Below are 26,248 nucleotides of genomic sequence, written 5' to 3' on the forward strand. Positions count from 1 at the left end.
AACACAACATTTTTTTTATTATGTTAAGGATGGAATCATGATATATATAAAGAGCATGCCAAGAAAAGGCTATAGCTTCCACCCAATAAAAATTAAGTTCAGGTAGTGAGTGAATGAAGGCCTGAGCTTAAAAATATAAAACCCTTTTTGGAAGTAAATCCATCAGCAGCTGGTTTGATGCATAATATTTTAAGCACCATTGAAAAAAACCGACTAGAGTAGAATACTGCGAAGGAGTTACAGCCAAGAGCCACTGTATATAAATATGTCCATGGTGTATCTCACAGCTATGTCTTCATCTTGAATATAAATTACCATGTTATTTATTCCACAAGTTAAGAAACATCTTTATAACTGCAATTCTACAATGTCTTTAGAATTAAATTACACTATGTGAAATCAATGTCATTTTCTCTCAGTGTAAAACATCTGTATCCAAAATTATGCAAAAGGCTTTGTGTACAATAAGATAGTTACCATATACCACATTTTATGAAGCCTTCATGTCTTGTCTGCTTCAAAAGATATCCAAAAAGTGCTGAGATCATTTCGGAGAAAAAGGAATTGAATAACACAATCTTGAATTCTAAAGTCTCAAAAGCTCACATTCCTATTTTTCACTATGCTGCTTGCAAAATCTTTAGAACTTCTGCACTGCATTTCAGAATTGTTTAGGTCACTACAAACTGACCTTAGCATATTTGATGGGCCTTTTCAGACTCTCAATAATTTTCAACATGGCGAAAGTTGCTACAACATTTTATGCATTGAAGCAATAGCACATGTATGGGACCTATCTAAGGAATTTTAAGCCACTATATCTCAACAGTGAAATTTCAGAATGATCTTTGTAATTATCAAAGATCCTTTGCAGAAGGCCAGTTTGCTGGTTAAGAATAATAATAGTGATTTGTCAGACATTTCTCCTAAGTAACTGCTGTTGTGCTGATTATTACATAAATTTGATTCTGTTAAGAAAAAGAGATTGCATAAAAATAATTTCTTTCTTTCTTAGTACTACCATGTTTCTTTTGACCCCCAAAATAAGTGCTTGGCCTTATTTTCGGGGAGGTCTTATTATTTTTGAGGTGCAGGAGGCTGGGAACATGGTCATCCTAATGGATGCTGTTGTGTTACAATATTTTCAGGAAGGGCTTATTTTAGCGCATACGCTCAAAAGCCCGATTGGGCTCGTTATCCGGGGAAGTCTTATTTTCAGGGAAACAGGGTATTTTTTACTAGTATATTCACGCATTTTCGGTTAAATACATAATAACTTTAATAATGGAAAACCAAAGAAGATACTGGAAAAATTATAAAATATTAAAATTATTGGTAAATTAACTAATAAAATTGCTCAATATATGTTGAAGACATGGAATGACATAAGAATCTGTTAAGAATTAGTTTTGAGAGATATTCAGAACTGAATTAAATAAATAGGGGTTTGCAGATTGAGACTTTTTTAAAAAAAGGGTTTAATCCAGGCAATATCACTTATAAAATCTGAATTTGTGCTTAATATGTGTTATAAAAGTAGAAATGTATATTCTTCAAAAATGTATAAAACACCAATACAGTCAAAAATTAGAAATGCAGAGTTGATGAAAGTGAAATATGAATTCCATTTTGAGAAGAGCAACACTAGAAGAAGAACCGAAATGAGTGTACAAAAACTTATTCCTAGATTACCCTTCAGTAACCTTATAGGAAGCCTACTTAAAGATTACATCATTGCTATGTAATTTTGTGCAGTGTAGGATTATTGTGTACTTTTTATGGTTATTGTTGTGAACAGCTCAGGATTTATGGTATATAAAATGAGTGGCCATATAAGTCTAATAAGTAAGTAAATTCCAACAAATGTGTTATATCTAACAAAAACAATGTTTTCTGGTAAGAATAAAATTCTGAAAAACAAGACATTGTTAATGCTTTTAGCAGTGACTACTAATAACTCTAACTCTAAATTTTAAAAAAGAACTCAACTATCTGTATAACATGAAAATGCAACAATTGCGAATGATACAATGTTTGTGAAATAGAATACATGAAAATGAAACTTTGAACTTAAAATGTTGAAAATGAATTGATTCAAATTAGTAAAATGTTACTGCTGGGGAATATTAACACATATTATTATTATTTGAAAGATTACGGAATCAGTAAATAGTACCTGAAAATATGCTTTCTTACAATTGTTGATTTTCTTCTCTCTTTTGTAGCATAAAACTAAGAGGTTAAGGTTTTCTGTTTAAGTTTCATTCTGAAGAGTAGTTCTCTAAAGGCCCGAATTTGAGTTATCTTGTCATGGATATGAAGGGCTTCCTCTGAACTTTGATACTTCAGAGATGGCAACCTCTTAAAGTAGCAAAGAATGTTTTGTTCTGCACAAAACATTTAACCATGACAGGTCAAAGCAATAATACCTGCCCAGCCTTAGCATCTGTAATAGATATTTTCTACTCCAGAATTGAAAATACATTTGTCAATAAGAGAGCTAAGTACCATAGTCCCAAGGCTTATTAGCAATTTTGGGCAGCAACTTCCAACAGTGTGTGTTTCTTTCAGGAGGGCAGAATCTGTATGTCTATCTGATTTCTGAGGCTTTTCTGAATATAGACAACAAGTCTGAAAACAAAATAAGGGTTTCGGGCACGTGGCCATAATTATCACATTTAAAACATGTAAACAATTCTCATTCATTTCAAGCAGCATAAGCAAGCATGGATAAGGTATGGTTTATGCATCTCAAAAAGAAAAACCATCTAATCATTAGAAATATTATAAGATATTTCATATCCATCCAATAATGTCTGTTTCATGTATTATTAAGCCTTACGATAAGTGTTGTATTTGCTACCATTGCCTAGAAGCATTCTGTATGCTTTTAGAAAATGAAGCTTTGGATAATATTGAGTCTAGTAGAGGATGGGAAAGATACTACCTAAAACTGATGACCTCTGTGTTAAAGAGGCTATGTACTTCCTATTCCCTGTTAGGGGTATAACAGGGCAACCAATACATCAATATCTTGGATAAGGCAAGTGGTGTAGAACATAATACAATATAAATATAATACAAATCTGTATTTTCATGACCTTTACCAATAATATCAACAATATATTATAAATGCTATAGAAGGATGCAAATGGTTGACACTCATGCCTGACATTGCAATTTGTAGAATAGATGTGGTTGACATGTGAAGAAACATGAATTACAGTAGTCCAGTTTATGTAAATAGAAGAGGGCTATCCCCAAATGTTGTTGAACTCAATTTTTTAGCTTTTGCTGTCATGAACATTGATAGATGATTCAGACCAATCTCTCAGACTGCAGGTTACTGTCCCATGAGAATGCACTGAAAAGGGAATATAGCTGAATATTTTAAAGACTCTTACTTTCAGACATTGCAGCATTTATCCTGTCCACCCCCCCACCCCCCAGAGCCACATATCTTTGAAGCAGCACAATATGAAAGGCTAAAAGAAATTTAGGTGCAGAAGTAAAGCACTATCTGTAATAACACTGAACATGTGAAGTATTGACTTAATGTTTAGGGCACATGAAGATTTATAGTTCTTGGAAGGCAAACATTTATCTTTCAGATCCATGTCTTGATTTTACACTGAGATGAAAATCAATATTAGCTTATTATAACCATTTCAGTCTAGAAATCTTAGCTATATTATGGAAGTGTGATATTCCTCCTTACAGTTGTTAAACTGCATAATGATGAATGAGAAAATGAATAGATTAAAAAACTCTATTACAACTTTTGCATTGGTGATTTTAAGATCATATATTGTTCCTTAAATAAAATTTCTGCCTTGTTCTAGAACAGGAGTGTCAAACTGGTGGCCCACAGCCTGGATGTGGCACACACAGGCCATGTCCTCCCCAGTTCTGTGAATGGGAAAAAACCTCATGAAATGTCACATGACATAGTGAGTTTGACACCTGTGTTCTAGAAAAAGTGTTCTGAAAAAATCAGTAACTGAGTAAAAGAGGCCCAGAGCAACCATTCTAATCAAATGAAAAAATAAATTTGGAAATTTATTTTCCAGTTTTCAGTTGGAAAGTTCAGCAAAGTAGACGAAGAAGTCTGGATCTTCTAGACAGACTTGTAAAATGTGATTCACGTTCCCTGACTTTTATCCCCTAAAGCTAGTGGTTTGCTGTGAGTTGGCTCCCTTATTTTAAAAGCCAAATGTATTGTGAAACGAACTGTAATTTTCCAAGATGCATAGTAAAAATGGCCTACATTTATCTTCATTTTATGGAAATTCTATGTGTGAACCACTTCAGTTTCACTATGAATTCGCCAAATCCTTCTAAGTTGGTCCATCCTGCATATGTGCAAGAGGTACAGTACTGATAGAAGAGAATATTTGTAGCTTAGAGTTGAACTGTGAGGTCCTTGGTGCTCTCTGAGCTTGGTACTTATACTCTGAGGTACAGTTTGTGCATATCTGATACAGACAGAAAAAAAGACATACGGTATGCTTTAATAAAGTGCATTTGTAAAAACACAGTAACATATTTAGAAAAAAGAGGACTGTAAATATTACAATGATATACTAAAGTAAAACCTTTTTCTCTTGCATTCTTACAGGTGGCCTTGCATTGGGCCAGGTCCTATTTTTTTATGTGAAATACCTTGTACTTTTTGGTGTTCCAGCCCTTGTTGTTCGCATGGATGGACTGAAGCCTCCTGATTTACCTCGTTGTGTAAGCACCATGTACAGTTTTTCTGGAATGTGGAGGTTAGCTTTATTTGATTGCTTATTGTGCGAGGCTTGTTTTTCTAAAATAGCAGTTGGGTTCTGCAGTAGTCTTTGCCTATTCATTACAAATGTCTTCTGTTTTCAGAATAATTTTCTATTTAATAATCACTGTCACCTAATGCATAGGAAAATTCAAACCTGCCGTCGGGATGTTCTTGACGAACTGACACTGATCTGATAATTATTTCCCTATTCAGTTCTTTCTGAAATATGATTCATTTTCCATTATTGTCCTCTTGAACAAAGCACTTTGTCTAGAAAATTCATAAAATCGGTTAAATATCATTTTATTAAGTAATCCCATAGGGACAGTACTGAGGATAATTTCTTCTATGTCCGGTTAAAAGTAACGGGTTCTACATGAAATGAAGTAACCAGTGTCATTTTGAAGGTGTAAAAATTTGATTGATTTCAGTGTACCTTCGGGTTTCCATTGTTTTAGAAGGTTATTTTTGCTATTGTGGATGACATATATAATGATGACAATCTACTTTTGATGTCTAGAGAAAGGGGCTAACCTATGAAGTGAACATCTGCGCAGCTATTTTGTTTGCTCTTGATAGTGTGGATTTAGCAGCTATTCCCTGAAATGCTTTATATCATCAACTTTGTTTCTCAATTACACTGTCCTCCAGATGGTGTCAAGCTTTCCACCATATGTGTATGATTGATAACCTCCTTGTAATGAGCCTTACAGTGGAATTTTTTAAAAAACTGTTTTAGAACTTTGGCTGGTACAATATCAATGGTCTCAGTTCAATTTGTCCATAAGATAATCCTAAATTAACATGACAAAAATATCTTTCACACATAAAATTAAAACCTATTTGTTCCTATATTGAGCATTCTGGCATGTCTGGGAAACCCACAAGCAAGTCAAGGGCATCAGTTAATAGCAATAGCAATAGCAATAGCAGTTAGACTTATATACCGCTTCATAGGGCTTTCAGCCCTCTCTAAGCGGTTTACAGAGTCAGCATATCTCCCCCAAACAATTTATTAATTGTTTTCCTTACTTTATATAATGTTCTTCATAATGGTCTAATCCCATTTTAAAGCTGATCCTGTATTATATAGAGAAAAATGACTTCAGTTACATATTTTTTTTTATCTTGTGAACTGAAGAAAAATACTAGAAACACTTGTTTCAAACTGATAGAAAGGAAATTATAGGGAAGTCATTTTAAGTTTCAGAAAATAGTTGAAAGCCTAACTTATCATTCCTTGATGGTGATGGGAATTTGTATATTGTGGCTTAGCTTAGGTCATTATTTACTCTAAAAGAGTCTTGCTATTTAAGTTAATATTATCAGATTTGTACATTTTATTCTATGATAACAATTGCTATTTTCTTCAATATGCCTTTCATGCTTGTCTTTTTTTATTTTGCTTATTTATTTATATCCAACCCTTATTATTTTTACAAATAACTCAAGATGGCGAACATATATGATATTTCTTCTTTCTTCTATTTTCCCCACAATTCTGTGAGGTGAATTAGGCTGAGAAAGAATGACTGGCCCAAAGTCACCCAGATGTCTTTCATACCTAAGGTAGAATGGTCTCCCATTTTCTAACCTAGTACCTTAACCACCAGGCCAACATGTTACTGAATTGAACACAAAAATGCTTATCTGGCAAGATTGGAATTAGGATAAAGAGAATTGCCATTTCTTTGAGCTCTTTCTCTTGTTTATTTCCTTTCATTTTGAACAATGGAAAATAATTTATTTAGACTATCTCTCAAGCTAATGTAGATAGCTCTCTGGGTTGGGAGTGCGATATAGACAAGTTTTCAACCTCCCCTTTCAGTCATCACCATCCAATGTCCAACTGTGACTGGATTTTCCTATTTGAGGATAAAATCTCCCCTGTAATCCTGGGTCTCTGAGAACCACATGATTGCTGGCCAAATAAGGCAGTTTTTCAAATTGTATTTGAGCACTTGGCCTCTGCGTCACAGGTAAGAAAAAACTGCATGCATTCAAAGCTCACTAGGATTCAAACAAGCTTTTCAATAATTAATCAGCAATATTAAAAGCTAATAACAAATAACTAATTTTCAGTGGGACTACATGTAGTTCTGATTTAGAAAGAGATGCTGCCTGACAGGGATGTGCAGTGGAAAGACACAGATATTTTAAGAGTTGCAGAGAAGTGGTGCATTTAGATTCCTGTTCATGTTTTTGAATTAATTCTGAAGCACTGCACAGCCCTGCTAATAAGATGATTAATGCTTCCAAATGTAAATGTAAATTATCAAACCTGGGAGGAGGATCCTTATCCTCAAAAATAAATATACTGCCTGAGACCAGCCACACTCTCTCTCAGCCCTAGGAATTAGACAGTGGCAAACCACTTCTGAAATCTTGCCAAGAAAACTGCAAGGAAATGTCTAGGTCAGGGGTGTCAAACTCGATTTCATTGAGGTCACATCAGGGTTGTGTTTGACCTTGGGGGGGCAGGGGGGGCATGGTCAGGGTGGGCATGGCCAACTCAACGTCACTTATGTCAGGGGGTGCCTGGGGTGGCCTGAGGATTCTGCCAGTAAAAATTGGCTTTTGAGCTTCATTTTCAGCTATGACAGCCTCCTACAACCCTCTGCCAGCGAAAACACAGCTCAGGAGAGCTGCACATGGCCCTTGCAAGCTCCATTTTTGCTGGCAGAGTCACTGTGGCCCCGTCCTTTACTGTTTCCAGGGCAGCCCCATGGGCCAGATCTAAGTATCCTATAGGCCAAATGTGGACCGTGGGTCCTGCGTTTGACATCCCAAGGTGTAGGTCGTCACCATGACTCAAAAATTAACCCAAAGAAGTTAAAACACAGGTTAAAATTAAGAATATATAATGTATCAATATAAATTAAGAATATATTTAAAAAGTCATTTAACAGCTACCAAAGATCCAGAGTGGTTTACAACTTATTACTAAAAGATCAATTATAGAAATAGTTCTTAACAATCTTAATAACAAGCTACACATTCATGGGAAATGACATGCATAAGCATTTTCAAAAGAGCTTCTTGTACTGTACTTAACAACTGTACAAATACATAACACACTGTAGGTTTTTCTGTAGGGGTAACAAAAGAAAATACCATATCTCTAGAATCTGTTCAACTCTTTGCTCCCCAAACAGCATTTTGGATAGTCTGCGAGCACACCATGTTCAGCCTTGACTATTATCTAGTCTGTTGAGTAACTAATATGAACTGAGACAGGAGGGAGGGAAGGAAGGAAGGAAGGAAGGAAAGAAGAAAGGAAGGCAGGTTTAATTGACTGGGATTTTAGATGCTGATCATCAAAAGTAATAAGCATGTTTGTGGATTTAAAATAAATCACAAGAAGATTCCATGAAAATATGAAATATTTCATTTCCATTTATTACAAGTGGAAAGATATTATTGAGTCATTCAAAATGGCACTGTTTCAAATAATAATGTAAATTAACTGCCTTGAGTTATTTATATAAAATAATAAAAGCAAAATATAAATAAATGAAAAAAACCAGGCTGCAAACATAATAAAATGTGACTGGGGATGGGGGCATGACTATGTGTCATTACTGAAAAATATAATTTGTAATAACATGCAGTCATTTTCCCCAACTTGACATCAAGTTGGTTGGGAATATTGGAACCTTTACTCAGGCACATCTGCAGATGCCAGATTTACAGCTATGTCGATTTTAGTCAGTGATGAGTTCATTGATTGTTAGACTTTTGAGAGCGAAATGTAAAGATAGCAAAAAAAGTTTTTATAAGCCATGATACTACCCGTTCTGAGATTGGAAAGATTGTTTTCTGTTTCATGCTTGGAATCAGGCTAGACTGAGTATTGGAGCTTCATGAAAGGATTTCAAGCTGCTTTATTTCTTTTTTTGTAAAACCTGGGGACGAGCTGTTTTTACTCCACAGTGGAATGGTAGTGGGTGTGGGAGGATGCCATTTCCTTTCTGAGCTTAGATCATCCTTTTCTGTTATCTTTTGTAACCATAGTAAAGGTGATATTGATTTTTTTTCTTCGGTTCAACTTCTCAATTTCTGCATCTTTCAGAAAATTAAGGAGAACTTCTGTCGTCCCACACCATTTCCACCTCCTATCAATCTGTAAAAAGGGGGAAAGTTTGAGGGGAAAATGTCTGGTCACAGAATGTTGATAGTTTTTTCATGATTCTCTCGAAACTAACAATGATGGTAGAATTTTGCAGCTCCAGAAGGTTAAACAATAATGAGTCCAAACAAAGCGGTATTGTTTCCATTTCCCTTTAAGATTATTATAGGAAAACTAATGAAAATTGTTTTTGCCCTTTCATTTTTGCTTTTTTCTATCCTTTTTAAGAAACACATGAAGTAATACATTCTGAAAGACAGAATAATTAGAGTTCCTAACAATGTTCCCATTTGAATTAAATTCTCCTTTATGACATTCTCAGTTATATTTGTGTAATTATTTCAGCGGAAAGTAATTTCTACCAATCTTTCCTTTGATTGCCCAATAACTAATTGAACTCAGTCCATGAATAGATTAAATCTTGCACTTGTTTCTCATGAGCGTAAGCACACACCCCCCTTTGTAGCATCCCTATTGGAAATTGCCACCCTGAAGACATAAATTTATTTGGAAGGATATACATCAAAAGAAACTTTGAGCTGGTAGTGAATGATTTATTTCATTATTTATTTGCTTGCCTGTAGGGTTAGTCATATTTGAGCTCCATTACTACTTTTATAAAATATATCTGTGTGCTTTCCCTGCCAGTTATTAATCTATACATTCTTCTGATGTTATAAATTGAAAAGCGGAACTATAAATTGATCTATAACTGGTTTGGCTGGCAGAGCATGAAAGATGGTTTCAAAATGTAAGAAGCAAAATTAGGAAGCATTTAGCAAAGGAGAAATCTTTCTTTCTTTCATCATCATCATCATCATCATCATCATCTCTCTCTTCTCTGAAAGAAACTAGAGACAGAAGATAGTTTTAAGAGAGTTTTAAACAACCAGTTCAGAAAGATTTCTTTAGATTAAAACCATCAAAAGAATATTAGAACTTCATCTCTGCCCACAAACTTTGAATATTCTCTCCTCCCCAGATTTGCTACCCCATTTATGACTAGCCAAATTGGGTACAGATTTGTCACATACTAATATAACACTATTTTTTCTGTTTGTTTTCCAGCTATTCTCATTCAGTTTGGTAGGAAAAATGCTTTCATTGTTTTCCTATAGGAAAGGTTGAAAAAGTTATCTTGGTTGTCCCAATTACAAGAGCACATTGGTGTGTAAAGCTCTTGTCTTTGTGCTATCATTTCACCAATTTGCAACTTACTTCTCTGCACTTCAAATAAATGCAATCCTATTGTTTTCATGGAAGTTGTGAAAGTTTAGGGTTGTGAGACTAAATGGTTTCACCATTTAGTTTAGATTGCAGAACTCAAGAAACAAAGTATTCCAAGGCAAGTAATTAGCAGTACAGGTGTGGAGAAGATAAGAAAGATTTTTCATGAGACGACATATTGATAGTTTATAGTTTAATGTATCTTTTGGGGTATCCCTGTTTTCCACCACAATGGCTACTTCTGAGTTTGAAAAACTGTTATGAAGGGGAACATCTCCCAGCTCCAGAGCCCTAGCAGTTTCTTTTATAATTCCTATCCCCTTCTCTCCAAAACTCCAACCTTTCAACCCCAAACAACATTCTGCTGTTAACTCTCTCACTAGTGGTGGTGGTGGTAGCTTTTGTAACCCTCCCAGCTAGCTTCTGACAAGCAAAATGACATCATATTCATTTAACAGTTACACTTAATAAATGACAGTGATTCACTCAACAATGGTGGCAGAAAAGGTCATAAAATGGGGTGCAACTCACTTAACAACAACTTAGCATAACTGAGCAGAATTTGGGGCTCAATTGTAGTCATAAGTAGATGACTTTCTCTGTAATGTTGGCTAAGTGCCAGGTGCAATCAACCAGATTCAAGCTAATTACTACAATACATTCTGCCTATAATACAGGAATCTCCCTAGTATGGCAGCTCTTCCTTGGGTACAATCAGGTAAAGCTTCAAGGAATTTGAAGAAGTTCCTAAGAAAGGCCCTTTTGTGGTTGTGCAGTGACTCCAGGCTGAATCTGTGATCCCTCCTCCCTGCCAGGCTGGGGGCTTCCCAACAACCCATGGCTGATACAGGGAAAGTGACTGCAAAGAACATTGGTTGTTGCCATTACAGGCAAATAAAGTTTTTTTCATATAGCCATGCCAGAATTAACTCTAGTATTTATTACAGTGAAGATCCAAAAATGTGGACGTAAAAGCACAAATTGGTCAGAAAATTAATGTATTGTTATTGTTTATTAGTCTGTGGTACCCACAAAAACTATTACTAAACCAACTTATTTGCATTTGTTCAATATTTATAATACAAGTAGGCCTTGACTTACAACCATTCATTTAATGAACTTTATGAAATTACATTGGCAGTGAAAAAAAAAGACTTATGACTGTTTTTCAAACTTATGACCGCTGCAGCATTCCCATAGTCAGATGATCAAAATTTGGATGCTTGGCAATTGGTATATATTTATGATGGTTACAATTTCCTGGGGTCACAGGATCATTTTTTAAAGACCTTCTGACAAGCAAAGTCAATGGGGAAGCCAGACTCACTTAATGACCATGTTACTAACTTAACAAATGTGGCAAGGTCATAAAACAGTGCAAAATTCAATTAATAACTTGCTTAGCAATGGAAATTTGGGGCTCAGTTATGTTCATAGGTTTAGGACTACCTGTAGTAGGAACATTTTCTGATTTATAGCAGAGCATATAAACACAGAGCATTGTATTATTTGTCTATAGAATAGAAGTCCAGTCCAATACATACTGGTAGGCAAATCTTCATTAATAATTGTGATTCAATGAGCCACAAGAATTCTACCTTTAAGAATCCCCCCCCTTTTAAAAAGAAACAGTAATACCTGATGGGTCAACTTGGAGACATTTAGCTGTGAATGGACTTCTGTTTGGCCATGTTATTAATAGCTATTTTGCTTTCAACACCCTACTCACTCCTATATTTCCCCCTCAGTCCTACATTGTCCCCAACAGCAGCTGAGATGTGACTGGTCTCTGTTACTGTCCTGACTGGAATAACTATGGTTTTTTTAAAAAAAAGAGCAAACGATCAGTTCAGTCACAAACCACAGAACAAAAGGCATTGTTCTATTCTTAGAACAATGGGATGCCAGTTGGAACATTTCAAACGGTCATTTCAGGTCAAAATATTTATGCACCTCTGTGAGGTAAAAAAAACAAGAGGCATTTTCACAAAGGAAAGCAGAGGATAATGTTCTTCATAGTATCAAGCAAGCAATTTGTTTGGGCAAAGTTTATTGTTTACATTGTTGATAGCCTCTATCTTTCTAACCTTTTCTCCTCAGTTTCTCCCCTGGGACCGTCCCCAGCACTATATGACAACAGTTGTCGCTTTTCTATGGAAAACCATGTTTTCAATATTCATTTTGTGGCAGCTAACTCACATGTATTTATTTTTTTCATTTGCTCATAGTATGGCGTATCTGAAAATAACAATTAAATATTATGGGTGCATATGAAACTTGTGTTTATGTTTCTGCATTATGAAAGTCAGGCAGGAGTGGAATTTCCCCAGGGCTACTGGTGAATTATGGGTCAATTTTAATTATCTAAAAATCTTTCTGAGCTTGCCCTCCACATCCCTTGAGTTATGACTCCTTCATGCCTTTACAGTTAAAATAATGAATCACAATTACCCATGGAAGGGAGGGAGGGAGAGGGGAGAGGGAGGAAGAGCAAGGGAGAGAGAGAGAGAGAGAGAGAGAGAGAGAGAGAGAGAGAGAGAGAGAGAGAGAGAGAGAGAGATTCTTCTCTGCCTTCTATAGGAATGTTGTCATCTGTTGAAATGCAGAAACAGTAAAATATTTATTGGAAATGTCAAAGTCAGGCTGTGCAGGGCTTTGGATTTAGTTAGGAAGAGGGGCTTTAGAGTGTGTAGGAGTGTGAACACAACAGCTTTCTAATTCAATAAAGTTCCTGTTTCCATCTGTGTGGATGCAGCAGACACCTCTCCATCACAACTCTGCAGTCCTAGAAGAGTTGTAGTTTTAATAACCTGTAGACAGGAGCAGTATTTTTATTTCTGCATTTCCAAAACTGCCTCTTGTCAAGTGTGTCTGAGACACAGCAGTGAGTAGCAGGCTGTTTTAATAGGGACTGGCAGAAAGCTTCCTTGTGCTGCCGATTCAGATGTCTTCTCTGGAGATTATGCCTACTTTATGCAATTATTTTATTCCTTTGCAACAGAACAAATATGCTAGTAAATGTATAGAGCAGTAAAAGAGTCCTATTAAAAAGGAAGACACTATACAAGTTATGTCATTTCAGCATAAAAGCACATGGTACACATTCAGCTGGAGAAAAGAATTCAAGGCATGTCTAACTACTAAGAGCAATCATCCATCAGTCACTCCAAAAAAAAGTTGATAGAAAATCAGGGGAATACATCACATTGGAGTGACGTGATTATCTGTACAGCAGCATTTTTCCTCATCCTATTTCCTATGGAAAATCTTCAAATCTTGAGATGGAGATGGGGGTTGTGGGAAGGGAGACGAGAATTGTGTGTCTTTCAGAACTGTATGTACAAAACTTCCTATGGTGGAATACTGAACAGCTTGGCTAAATTTGGGATCCATTAGCTCTCTTCTACTCTGACTTCCAGGTTCATAACAATATGAAAGAGAAGATGTCTTTGTTGTATTAGTTTATAGCATCCAACTACATGGCAGTAGTCTGCTTTCTGACATCAGCCAAGATCAACTAAGCAGGAGTGAACCTGGCTAATACTTTTTTGGGGAAACAGCAGAGCTGTACAATGGATGAATCATTGAAGCAAACAAAAGAAGGTTACTGTGCAAGATAATTTTGTTTTGTTGACAAGAAAACCACGCGGACCTGTTTGTGAAATCGCTAGGAATTAAGTTTGCTTCAAAAGCAGTCTCTACACTGATTTCTCAGTGATTATTCCTGTAATTATATTATTTTTGCTTTTATTATAACATGATCTTGTTTATGTCTGCACAAGCTTGGTGCAATCCTATTAATATGTTGGGAATGCAGACTTGGTAATGACTCTCAGGCTTAGGTTTAAGCACAAGTACTGATTAACATGTTCAAATGTCTGGAAGCAAAAAGGTGTTTCTAAAAAATCATTGATTTGACCATAAGTCATATGAATCAGAATAAAAGAATAAAGGATCAATAGGGTATCACAGATACAAAATTCAGTTATAACACTAAGATACCCTTTAGCCTGACTGTGTATAAATCCCCAGATTCCACATTTCCAAAACCATTATAATGTAATAAAGATAGCCTAGCTATGTAGGAAACTGAACAGCTATGTGCATTAGTATTGAACTGCCATTAACTTCTAAAAAAATAAAATATTCAATGGAGAGTAATGGTTAAACCTGTGCCTGTTACAGTAGCTGTGTCTTCAGAATAGAAAGTTAAGATGAACTAATTTTGACTGTCCTTCCCCGCTGTGTAGATAATCTGGAAGGAAGGTGCAGACTCCTAACAACCTTCAGATCTCTATTTAAAAAAATATGAAGCTGGTGCTCCATAGATCAATGTTGTTGAAGTCTGTGACATCCCTCACAAATGATTTTGGGAAATCTCTGCTGATTGATCCATAAGAACAAGGCTTTTGCTTATATGGAATTCCTACTTTCCTCCCAAAACTGAAGACATTAAATGTAATCTTGCCAGTATTATTTCTCTCCTCCAACTGAATTTGTCCACTTTCTTAGAACAGAGTTATGGAACTACTCTAAATTTAAGGAGCTTTAATCGTGGTATATTTTTGTGGTTTGGGGCAAAGTAATTTTGCATTAAAATATCCTGGAACTGAGTTTTGATTACACATTTGGCATTTATCCTATTCAAACATGCAAAAATACCACAGCATTTTTTTTCCAGCAACAGCATTGCGTAACTGGTTTGGTCTTTATGCAAACTCAGAATTAATTGATCTTGTAGCTTCCTGGCAGGAAGGTGACATTCAGGCATCCCATTTCAGCCAGTAGTTGGATAAAAGATGGACTGATAAGTCGGGATGATTTTCTAGTCCTGAAAAACAAGCAAGGTATACTTGGGTGTTCCCAGAATTAAAGTACATTTCTGAAAACTGTTAAGGTTTCTTTGTTTGTAATTCATTCAATAATTGAGATCAATATTTATAATCTGTTAGCGTGATAACAGGGGTAATTTACCTTTTCATTAATCTGTTGAGCAACTCTTCCACATTTAATCTGACTGCTTTTATACATTATTACCACAAACCTTAGACAGGAAACATTGTTCCTAAATATCTATATTCCTTAACTTGTTCAGTGGCATTTCTGCCAATATGCCATCTCTCATCTTTGGTGCCTTTACAAAACCAATGATTTTTTAAAAATGGTTGGTTGCACAGTAATTATCCAAACTACCTAATAGCTTTTTCAATCTTAGCTGATTTGGGATACAAACATCTTCTTATCTGCATATGTTAAAAGAGCAGGCTGTCGGGGATTGGGAATGGTGTGGGGGAGCTGTTTCTGTCATTAGTGCAAAATTTGAACAAAATAAGACCGTATATAGCCTTGTGTGACTCCCCATGATGTACTTGTGGGTTCAGATAAAATTAAGATAGAATCAGTTTAACTTTTAATGAAATATTTGTATTTAATGCTCAGATCCGATTTCATTCCAAATTCTTATTATTTAACTTTTGTCCATGGCAAATCTTGATTAATAGAACTAAAAGGCTGCTTTCAGGTCAGTGACTATAGCATATTCTCTGCCTTTTTCATAGTTTATATATTTCATCATTTGTATATTTACATACTGAATGATCTAAAACTATTCCATTATCAATCATGGGATAACCTTTCCTAAACTCAGCATGTTCTTCCAAAAAACCTACCACTTTGATTTCCTAAGTCTTTAGCTTGGCTGTCAGAAATCTAGCATACATTTTTGCCACAATATTGGTAAAACTGATAGTTCTGTAATTTAAAAGCAGTGACTTATCACCTTTTAAAAAAAAATTAGGATGCTGCTGCAGAGCTCAATTTTCTCTTCCCTCCTATTTAACATCTACATGATGTCACTGGATGAGGTCTCTTCATAGTTTAGGTGAGGTATCACCAATATTTGGATGATAACCAGTTATACATCTCCATCCCGGGAATGCCTGAGTGATGTGGATGTCCTGTCACAGTGGCTATAAGCCTGGAGGGATAGATGAGGTCCAACAGGCTGCAGCTCAACCTAAACAAGTGATTGGGTACTTGGGTCTCCCAGTGCTAGCAGTTTTCTACCTTTGTTTCAGATTGTACACCAGGTCTTGCCTCATGTAGACCTGGTGTACAATCTGAAGGTCCTCTTGGACTCATGATTCCTGCCAGAAGAGCAGGTGGCAGCCATGGCTAGGAGAGCCTTTACACAACTTTGAGCTGTATGCCAATTGTGCTCATTCCTGTACCAGGAGGCCTGGCTCACTTTCACTCATGCTCTCGTGACCTCCCATCTGAGCTACTGCAACACATTCTATATGGGGCTGTCCTTGAAGAACATTCGGAAGCTTCAACTGGTGCAAAATGTAGCCACAAGAATAGTAGATGATGTCAGTTACTTGGCTTATGTAACAACACTACTCTTTCAGCTGCATTGGTAGTCATTGTGCTTCTGAGTGCAATTTAAAGTGCTGATTGTAATGTCCTCGACTTGTGATCGGTCTTTAGTCCTTGACTTACGACTGGCCACAAGTCCTCGACATACGACTGACAGCCCAGCAACCAAAGGCTCGCACCTATTGGCTAAGATGCGCCTGGCTGGAACTTTTTGCTGTATTACCATTGGCTGCTCTGCTTGACAGCTCCGTATAAATAGCTGTCATGCAGAGTAAGGTGCTGAACTGTTTTGTAGTTGCTTTTGAGCTTGTTCCTTCGAGAATAAAAGCTGTTTCGTTTACCTCAGTAAGTCCTTGGGTTCAGGCTTCAATATTGATTGTCACCTTGAAAGCCCTTCATGGCTTGTGTTATTTGAGAGACCGTCTAGTTGTTCCTACTCATTTGATCTCGTCCAGCACGATGGGCATGCTCTAGAATAGAAATAAAATCAGAATGACTGATAAAACTAACAAGTATATCTGCTTTTCTTTAACCATTAAAACTTAAAATAGCAATCCAGAATAGGCATAAAGAGGAGTTCATGGCTTTTCCTGGTGAAGGTCCCACTTCACCTTTGAGTGGTATATGAAGCACATCTTTCATATATAATGAATGGGGTGAGTTAAGTATTTAATTTGTTTTCATTTACATTTCATTTACACAATTAAATATCATTAATCTTCATGTCATGTACTTGAACACTTCCCTGTTCTTCACATTAAAAATTATAAGTCATTAAAAAGTAATGACTTTTGAAGATTTCTGCGGATTCCAGCCAAGTTATTTGGGGGAAAGGGGGACACACACATGTAATCCTTGGAATTCAGCTTGTATTCCTCTAATAGGAAATCTATATGTTAAATAAAGAAATCTTTCAGTATTCTTTAATATCAAAAAGTTCTGTTTAATCTGTATTAAAATACAATATTTTGAAATCAAAGAACTTGGGCAGACAGCAAGCCAAATTAAAGGGAGGGGAGAGAGAAAAACACTTCATCCTGTTGCTTGTGCAAACAGATTTTAAGTGGAAAGAAGGGAATAAGGTGGTAAAAGGAGTTACAGCAAATCCAAGGCTACTGCAGAAATGTATGCTTGAGGTCTTGTACCAAGAATAGGACTGCTAAGCTTTTTGGAATTGCCAGGACTCAGGTGGCCCCTTGATATAATTCCTTTCAACTAGCGGTACAAAATCCTTACGTTCATTCTGTTCAGTGGACATAGAATATGGTTGCTCAACCTCAGGTGAAAGCCCAAACTTATTCAAAGTCAACTGGTAAAAGTTATAATTAAATAAAAATGAGGGTCTGCCTGCTGTGCTTGATTCCATCTTCCACATCTTCCTCTATTTCATTTCGCACATATGTGCTCAGGTGAGTAGGAACCCGATTCCCATTCTCTGCCTTTGATGGCCTTTTCACATTGAGCTGCTACCATGAAAGGCTGGAGATGGGAAGGAAGGATTGAAAGTGGATCCTCAGTTGTAATCATATTGGCCATTTATTTGTTTTGGGGTTTTTTTTAAATGTTTAATGGGGGAAAGTATGAAATGCTGGCCCTTTGTTTTGTTTTTTATTTTATTTTACGTAATTGGAAGACTTTGACAAGTGTTCTGCCCAAGTTTTCCCTTGTGGAAGAACTGTAAAACTCTGGTGTTTTGTCTGCTTGATTTTAAGTTCAGTAGAAGACGGTGTAATGCTGTCCATTTCTTTTTGTGTTTTTTAAAAAAATGCATGAGCTTGACAAGAGTTTTGCCAAGTGGCTTGGACTCAAGTGACTGGAAGAACTATAAAATTGATATACTTTATTTTCCTCACCACCAGTGCTCAAAAAACATGCTTACAAAAGGGAAAATAATTGGCATTTGCTTTTCTGGCAAGAGGGTAGTGGAGGAAGAAGCAAGAAAGCTATCAATCAAAAATTATGGGGCCAGACTATCAGGCCATTTCTGAAGCCAAAGTGGGCAGAGGTATTAAAAGTTAGAAAAGGATTTCTTCAGACACATTCATTTCCAGCCAGTTTGAGCATGGGACACAAACAGGAAAGACCACAATGAGGACAAACTTTTAGTTTATTACAATGCATTAGTTGATTGGTTCAATTATTTTTTAAATAATTTGTTTATTAAAAGTTATCATTAACTTTGATTAAAAAAACTAATACAAACTAAAACAGGAAAGGGGCACATAGAAAAAGAAAAAAAGACTATACTAAAGAACAAGAAAAGAAATATATAAAGAAATGACGTCCCTCTTATTCCAATAAATTTAAGTGCTCTTATTTAATTGTAAACTTTAGTTCCTTTTAGATACTACTTGTGTCCAATCTTCAAACTCCCATTCTATTATGTTCAAAAGAAGAGCATTTTTCCATGGGAAGGATTATTATAATTAATTCTAAAGCCTTATTTCAAATCCATCTAGACTCCTGGTCCATTGTAACTTTCCAAAATCAAAGTTCTAATCTCCCTTTTGCTGCTTACCCTCTCCCTTTTTAAAAAAAATCATTCCCTTGTCTACCAAAGCTCTCAATCTGCCAGAAATTGCTGTTTTTGGTCTCCTTGTGAAGCACAACTGTCTGGAACTCTTCGCGGTGATCTCAAATCATCTCCTTGTCTGGAGAGGAATTTGGAAGAGTTGGCACACTCAACCGCTCTTCATTTCACCACAGTCATCAGCTCTGCTTTTTTCAGAACTGTTTTCAGTTCTTTATTTTTCCCCCAGAAGTCCCAAATAGTTCATTTATAATGCTAAACACATACAAACAGCTTGGATCGATATGGTTTGTATATAAGAGGAAAGGATAATGAATGGACTTAGCTGACTTTAAGGTACCGTATTTTTGGAGTATAAGACATATCTTTTCTCCCAAAAAAGAGGGTGAAAATCTGGGTGTGTCTTATACGCTGAATACAGCATTTTTGCCCCCCGCAACCCCCAGGAGCACTCTACAAATCTCTTAAAGGCTATGCATGTCCTTTTTTTGGTGAAAAACAGGCCATTTTTTTTCTCCCCCCAGCCCCAAGGAGAACTCTACAAGACTCCTAAAGGCTATGCATGTGTTTTTTTTGGGCAAAATGGCCTGGGTTTTTTGCTCATTTTTGCCCCCCGCCCCCCAGCCACATGCAGAGGGGTTGGGAGGCCTGCAGAGTGCAAAACCTTTTTTAAAAAAATTACCTCTTCAAAATCTCGGTGCATCTTATACTCCGGTGTGTCTTATAAAATAAATAAAAAGAATATGGTAAGCCAAAAGACGCCATCTTGCTGCTGGTGAGACTGAAATTGGAAAAAGCAAAATATGTGTCAATCAGCTGTTCTTTCCAGCACTGAAAATGGTGAGAAGTATCAAGATTGCTGACATTCTGCAGTATAGCTCACTACTTTTCATGGTCAGTTGTTCGCAGACAACAGAAGAGCATAACGTTGAGGGCTTTCAAAGCACAAGGAGATGAAAATATATTCCTCCACTTTCTTATATACTGAGCTGAGCTAGGAAGGGTATGTATGAGAGAGAGAGAAGACAAGAAAGTATAGATTTACAAATCAAGTTATGCAATTAATTACTGGCATGAAATCAGCCATTTTTTTCATCAGTAAATCATATTTAAGCAAGTTTTGGCTTGGTGCAGTGTGTGAATGAGATTAATGGTTGAATAAAAATGCTTTCTTTGTTTATTTGTGCAAATGTGTGCATGAGTGAGAAGGAGAGCACTAATATTTGAGATCCTGGCCTGCCTACTTGCCTACAGCCAGCGCATATAGTCTACAACCTGATATCCTCTGCCCTTATCTCTGTGTGAAAAAGGCATATATACTTGGCAAAAAATGGAAACTAATATCATACTTGTGCTGGTCTTTCATTGATATGCAATTTATGGTTCTAAGTGATTTGTTTCTACCCGTGGTTAGCCTTTTCTTTGCCCTGCCTGTGTTCCCTGATATCTAACAAACAGTGATTCTTTCACCTCTGAGACATTGTTCAGCCACTGAAGTCTGAAAGCATTGAAGGGGCAGACAAGCTGACATATTCTTTTTTCTCTCTCTGTGACCCAGCATCTGAAGAGCTTTTGGTTTCTTTGTGCTAAATGGATTTCAATTGAGGGCATTAAAATCTCGATGAGCCTGTCAAATAAAAAGAAGCTATTTCTAAAGATAATTTTAATACTTTGAATATGGTTGCTCAAATTATTTTACATGCGTTCCCCTCCTACACAGATTAGTTCAAATGTAATACATGAATTATTCCTGAAGCATAGTGTCTGGGAATAAAAGAGAATGTTTGTAGCTCAAGGTTGAAACGAGGGGTCCTTGGTGCTCTCTGAGTTTAGTTGTTTTCTTGCAGATGTTTCATTCTCAAACTATATTTAATATCAATGCTGGTGATGTTACCTAGTTGGGTAATGAAACATCTGCAAGAAAGCATTCAACTTCAGAGAGTACTAAGGACCTCTCAGATTTGTCTATATTTTAGAACTGTCCATGGTGCTCAGGTATTCTAGTCATAGAAATTCATTCCTTCAATTTTTTAAAAATGCTTTTGAAATCTAATCTTAAAAGCCAGAAGTTACTTATTTTAATCAGAGAACTGTCATAAGAACTGGGTGTTTTCAAATTGGGTTTTACATCAATATGAAAAGCATGCAGCTTCCACTACTGTTAGAATAATCCACAGTCTGTCTTCTATTAGTTACTTTAGTGATGACTTTTTCCCTGTGTCTTATAGAATTAAATGAACTTTTCCCTCCTCCTCCCCTTACATGTTATATTTTTTATAGCTGCAAGCCTGAAAAAGGACCTAAGCCCATTACCCAGTCTTTTAATTCTACAGGAACGTTGATTGCCCAAAAAAGAAATGGTAGGCGTAGATGATCTTCACATTTAAAATCAATTCATGGCACTCCCTCTTTTCTATTCCTGCAATTAAGTAATACAATCTTCAGTACACAGAAAAAGAAAAAAAAAGAATGCAAGGAGGGATGTGCTCAGAAAAATTTATGAAACTCTTATTTTCTGAAATGTCTTAAAATGACATTAAGATTAAAAATATTTTACCCATAATTCATTCTTTCTCTCTCTTTCATTCCCCTCCCATACTTTGGCTTATAAATAGATATCTCTTTCTTAGAATAAATAGAAAATGGTCCTCTGGGTGAAAAGAAAAGGAGAAATTGGAAAGGATTTCAGAAATCATTCAGTGGAAGGAATAGATGATACCCAAACACAATATAGTCAGTCAGTCAGTCAAAATAAACTAGTGCAGAAAAAAAAATTCAGGCCTCCTTGCTTTATTATGCTCTCTGCATGCACATCCTTTCTGAATTTTCACAAAAGTTTTTCACATTTCTTAGGCTTCCTGTCGCAAAGGATTTTAATGTTTGCAAGTTCCACAAGAGGTAGAGGCCAAATCCTGCTTACCACTCATAGTGAATGTTTTGCCAAATTCTACCCTGTAGGACAAAATTTCTTTTATCACATATTCTTCTGTCCCGAAAGAGGGAAGGAAAGGTTCATGCTTTCTGATAGGAAAAGTTTATTTATCGTAAGAAAATAGTACCAATACAGACAGATGCCTCATCATCTGTTGAAATGTCCCTCTGGAATGAAATATTGAATATTGATGCCAAAGTTGTTTATATTGCTTCTTAACATCAGAAAACACAGGGACTCCTCCAAAGTTTAATTGTGTTTGTCTCTGGCTTTGTTTCCATTATTGATTTATTTTTATACACATTTCTCTTTGAGCTGTCCTTTCAGGCTCTTGAACCAATTTGCTGTGAAGGAACTTTGCTGGACCCCAGTCCACATTGCTTTTTCAAGCTTTTTAAACCCCTTTTCAAGGGCAACTCTGATCTCCACAACTATTATTTTCAAATCTCCTATGGTGTCTCTTCCCTCAGCTGCTCCTACTTCCTCAGGTTTTCATCCCTTTAAACCAAAGCCAATTTAGGCTTTTTAAATTGAAATTAAGACAAAATGGGCTTTCTATATACAAGTATACATTCAGCTCAGTTTGTAATCATACCAGATAATCACTTTCTCATGTGGTGTCTGTTTAACATGACTGAGTTACATGTCTAGGTTTTCCTTCTACAGAAATCCTGAAAATGCTGATACCAGTAGTATTAGCCCAAATTAGAGGTGGTATGCTGCCAGTTTGCACCGGTTCGGGTGAACCGGTAGTGGTGGCAGCACAAGGCACCCACCATCCTGATGTCATCATGGACCTTCTGCACATGCCCAGATGTGCACACTCCTGCTACCGAACAGGTAGTGAAGAGAATAGAATTCCATTACTGGTCCAAATGCATGCATATTGATTGCTATATTATGAACCTATGAATTGAGGAGTTCTTGATGATTACTATCTTCAGTTTCTTCTTAAAGGATTACCTTTGCAAAAAGAAGAGGAAAGGCAGCTTATTGGCTAAAATTCTTTAAAAGATTGTGATAATAAGCTAGAAGGAAAACTATGTACATTAGCCCTCTGCCATTCCTCCTGATTCTTGGCCATACTGATTTGTGATGATGAAATCCAGGGGCATCTGAAAAGCAGAGCATATTTTGACAACCTCAGTATGAAATTGTTTGCTATGTAAATAAGATTTCTCTAAAAGATATTCTACCTTTCCTTTGCCTTCTCTAATGAATGTGCAGCCCCTTCTCTTCTGACCAAAATTGTTTCAGTAAATACATGATGGAGAAAAAGCCTCAGGGGCAGGTTTGAAGTGATATAATCAGACATCATGGAGTTGTGTCTCCATGCAATAAGGTGCGATAAGCATGATATATCCTACATTCTGTTTTGTAAGCTGCCTGGTAAGGCAGTAACAGTGTCAAACTAAGATTACTCTCAAAATGCTGAGAAAGAAATATTCCTAGTGAAATAAGAATTCTTGGCAAATAACTTCAGGGCATATGTGACACCGTAGGACAGTGGTTTTCAACATTTTTCATCTCATGTCACATTAACAAGTGCTAAAATTGTCAAGGCACACCATATGTTTTAAAAGATCTCATTAAAACAAAAACAAGTCTTATGATTGTGCTTAACATTCAATAATTAAAAATAAATTTGTGAGAAATCTGTGCTTGGTGTGATGTTTCATGAAGTCCTTTGTCCAAAGATGGGTGGTTGACAAGCATATCCTGAAGTCCTTCTCTAGTGTTTGAAGTCACAATCTGTTATTGCTCTTTATTGTGTCATAACTGGAAACCAGCCTTACATAGATAAGATGCTGAAAAAGGAACAAATGTTTTAATTGCCATCTTTGTGATGACAAAATATTCTTCAGGAGGAAAAATAGAGGCAATCCACTATTGGTGATGGTAGAGGTGGGGTTGACTTCCCATCGTTTACACACAAATGTGCTGTGGGACTACAGTGGTTGAAAACTGATATCTTAGGACAGTGATGGCTAACCTTTTCCAGACCAAGTGCCCAAAATGCGCGAACCCCCAAAATGCAATGCGTGTGCTCCCCCGCATCCACCTACCCTGTGTTATGTATCAATTATCTGATACATAATTTCCACTGAATTTATGCTAATTTTTCCTTCTAAAATTTTTCTAATTTTTAATATTCTTTTAGAAATTGGAATAATCTAAAATCAACAAACATCCAAAATAAGATTTATATATATATTTAGAAGACAGCAGAACCTAAAAAACCTGCCTAAGTTTTTCAAAAGCCAGGCAGAGTAAAAACATTACATACTGTAGATCTTTTGATTCTCTACGTATGTTTATATCAATAGTATAATTTAATATCTATTTATTTTTTAAAGTGTGATTTCATCCTGTTTCAGTGGTTACACCTTCATGTCTCACTAAGCAAATTTTAAAAGAAGGAAAATCTATAGTGAATCTAATGTTTTAGTACTTTCTCCATTCATTAAATGGTTCCGCCCCAGGCACCTGATGGATCCTTTGAGATTTCAGAGGGAGCTTAGGGAGATACCTGACTCCCTTGCCCACAGTCTGACGGAGTCCTTGGTTGCTGCTTGGAACAGAGTGGCGGCTGGGGCTCTTGATCGGATTGCGCCTTTGTGGCCTCTCCGCGGCAGTGGATCCAGGAGGGCTCCTTGGTTTACCGAGGAACTCCGGGAGATGAAGCACCAAAAGAGACGCCTAGAGCGACGCTGGACGGCCAGTAAATCCGAATCTGGCCGAACACAATTAAGAGCCTTTATTAGGACTTATCTAGGGGCGATTCGGGCAGCAAAATGTACGCATTTCTCCACTCTCATTGCGTCCTCAGAATCATGCCGGGCTGCCCTTTTTAGAATAACCCGCTCCCTCCTGAAAGGGAGGGATGCGGGTGAACCCTTGCAGGGAAGAGCCGAGGAATTTGTTCAGTTTTTGTCAGACAAAGTCGCTCAGATTCGGACGGACCTGGACTCCACTTGGACAGTACCTGCAGAGATGCCAAGAGTGGGCCTTGATCGGATTTCTTGGAGCGAGTTCCAGCTTGTCACTTCTGAGGAAGTGGACAAGGCCATGGGAGCGATGAGTACCTCCACCTGTTTACTGGACCCGTGTCCCTCCTGGCTGGTTTCAACCAGCAGGGAGGTTACACGAGGCTGGCTCCAGAGGATTGTTAATACCTCTCTACAGGAGGGATCTTTCCCGCTGCCCTTAAAGGATGCGGTGGTAAGATCCCTCCTTAAGAAGCCTTCTCTGGATCCAGCTATTCTTAAAAATTACCATCCAGTCTCCAACCTCCCTTTTGTAGGGAAGGTTGTTGAGAAGATGGTGGCCTTTCAGCTCCGACGGACCTTGGATAAAGCAGATTATCTAGATCCCTTTCAGTTGGGTTTCAGGCCTGGTTACTCCACCAAAACTGCTTTGGTTGCGCTGACCGATGATCTCTGGCGGGCCAGGGATAGAGGATATTCCTCTATCCTGGTGCTTCTTGACCTCTCAGCGGCCTTCGATACCATCGACCATGGTATCCTTCCGCCGCGATTGGGAGAGGTAGGAGTGGGAGGCATCGTGTTACAGTGGTTCTCCTCTTACCTCTCAGATAGGTCGCAGTCGGTGTTGGTTGGAGGACAGAGGTCGACCCCTAGGCCCCTAAAATATGGGGTGCCTCAAGGCTCGGTCCTGTCCCCCCTCCTATTTAACATCTACATGAAGCCGCTGGGTGAGATCATTCGTTTTCACGGGATCAAATATCATCAATACGCGGACGATACCCACTTGTATCTGTCTGCCCCATGCCAACTCAGCGAAGCGGTAGAAGTGATGTGCCAGCGCCTGGAGGCTGTCAGGGTCTGGATGGGAGTAAACAAGCTGGCACTCAATCCAGACAAGACTGAGTGGCTATTGATGTTGTCCCCCAAGAACGGATCAGATATTCCATCTCTTAGCCTGGGGAGCGAAACTCTTCACCCCTCAGAGAGGGTCCACAACTTGGGTGTCCTCCTGGACTCTCAGCTGACATTAGAATACCACCTGTCAGCTGTGACCAGGGGGGCTTTTGCCTAGGTTCGCCTGGTGTACCAGTTGCGGCCCTACCTGGACTGGGAGGCACTTCAAATGGTCACTCATGCTCTCGTCACCTCTAGGCTTGATTACTGTAATGCGCTTTACTTGGGGCTGCCCCTGAAGAGTGTTCGGAGACTACAATTAGTCCAGAATGCAGCCGCACGAGCGATATTGGGTGTACCTAGGTACACCCATGTTACACCTATCCTCCGCGAGCTG

General features: G+C 37.4%; 1 protein-coding gene across 2 annotated transcripts in view; it reads left to right on the plus strand.

Moving 5' to 3' along the window:
• Positions 1-26,248, plus strand: part of HHAT (hedgehog acyltransferase) — a 160,028-nt gene that overhangs the window by 43,200 nt on the left and 90,580 nt on the right. For both annotated transcript variants that reach the window (XM_087717742.1, XM_087717741.1), the window contains exon 7: positions 4,619-4,769. In XM_087717742.1, coding sequence (XP_087573868.1) covers positions 4,619-4,769 — 151 coding nt within the window. The remainder of the gene's footprint in view (positions 1-4,618; positions 4,770-26,248) is intronic.

Source organism: Thamnophis sirtalis, unplaced genomic scaffold (assembly GCF_051295495.1).
Source record: "Thamnophis sirtalis isolate CommonGarterSnake01/CBP01778 unplaced genomic scaffold, rThaSir2_p1.2 scaffold_6, whole genome shotgun sequence".
In the NCBI taxonomy this organism is placed as follows: domain Eukaryota; kingdom Metazoa; phylum Chordata; class Lepidosauria; order Squamata; family Natricidae; genus Thamnophis; species Thamnophis sirtalis.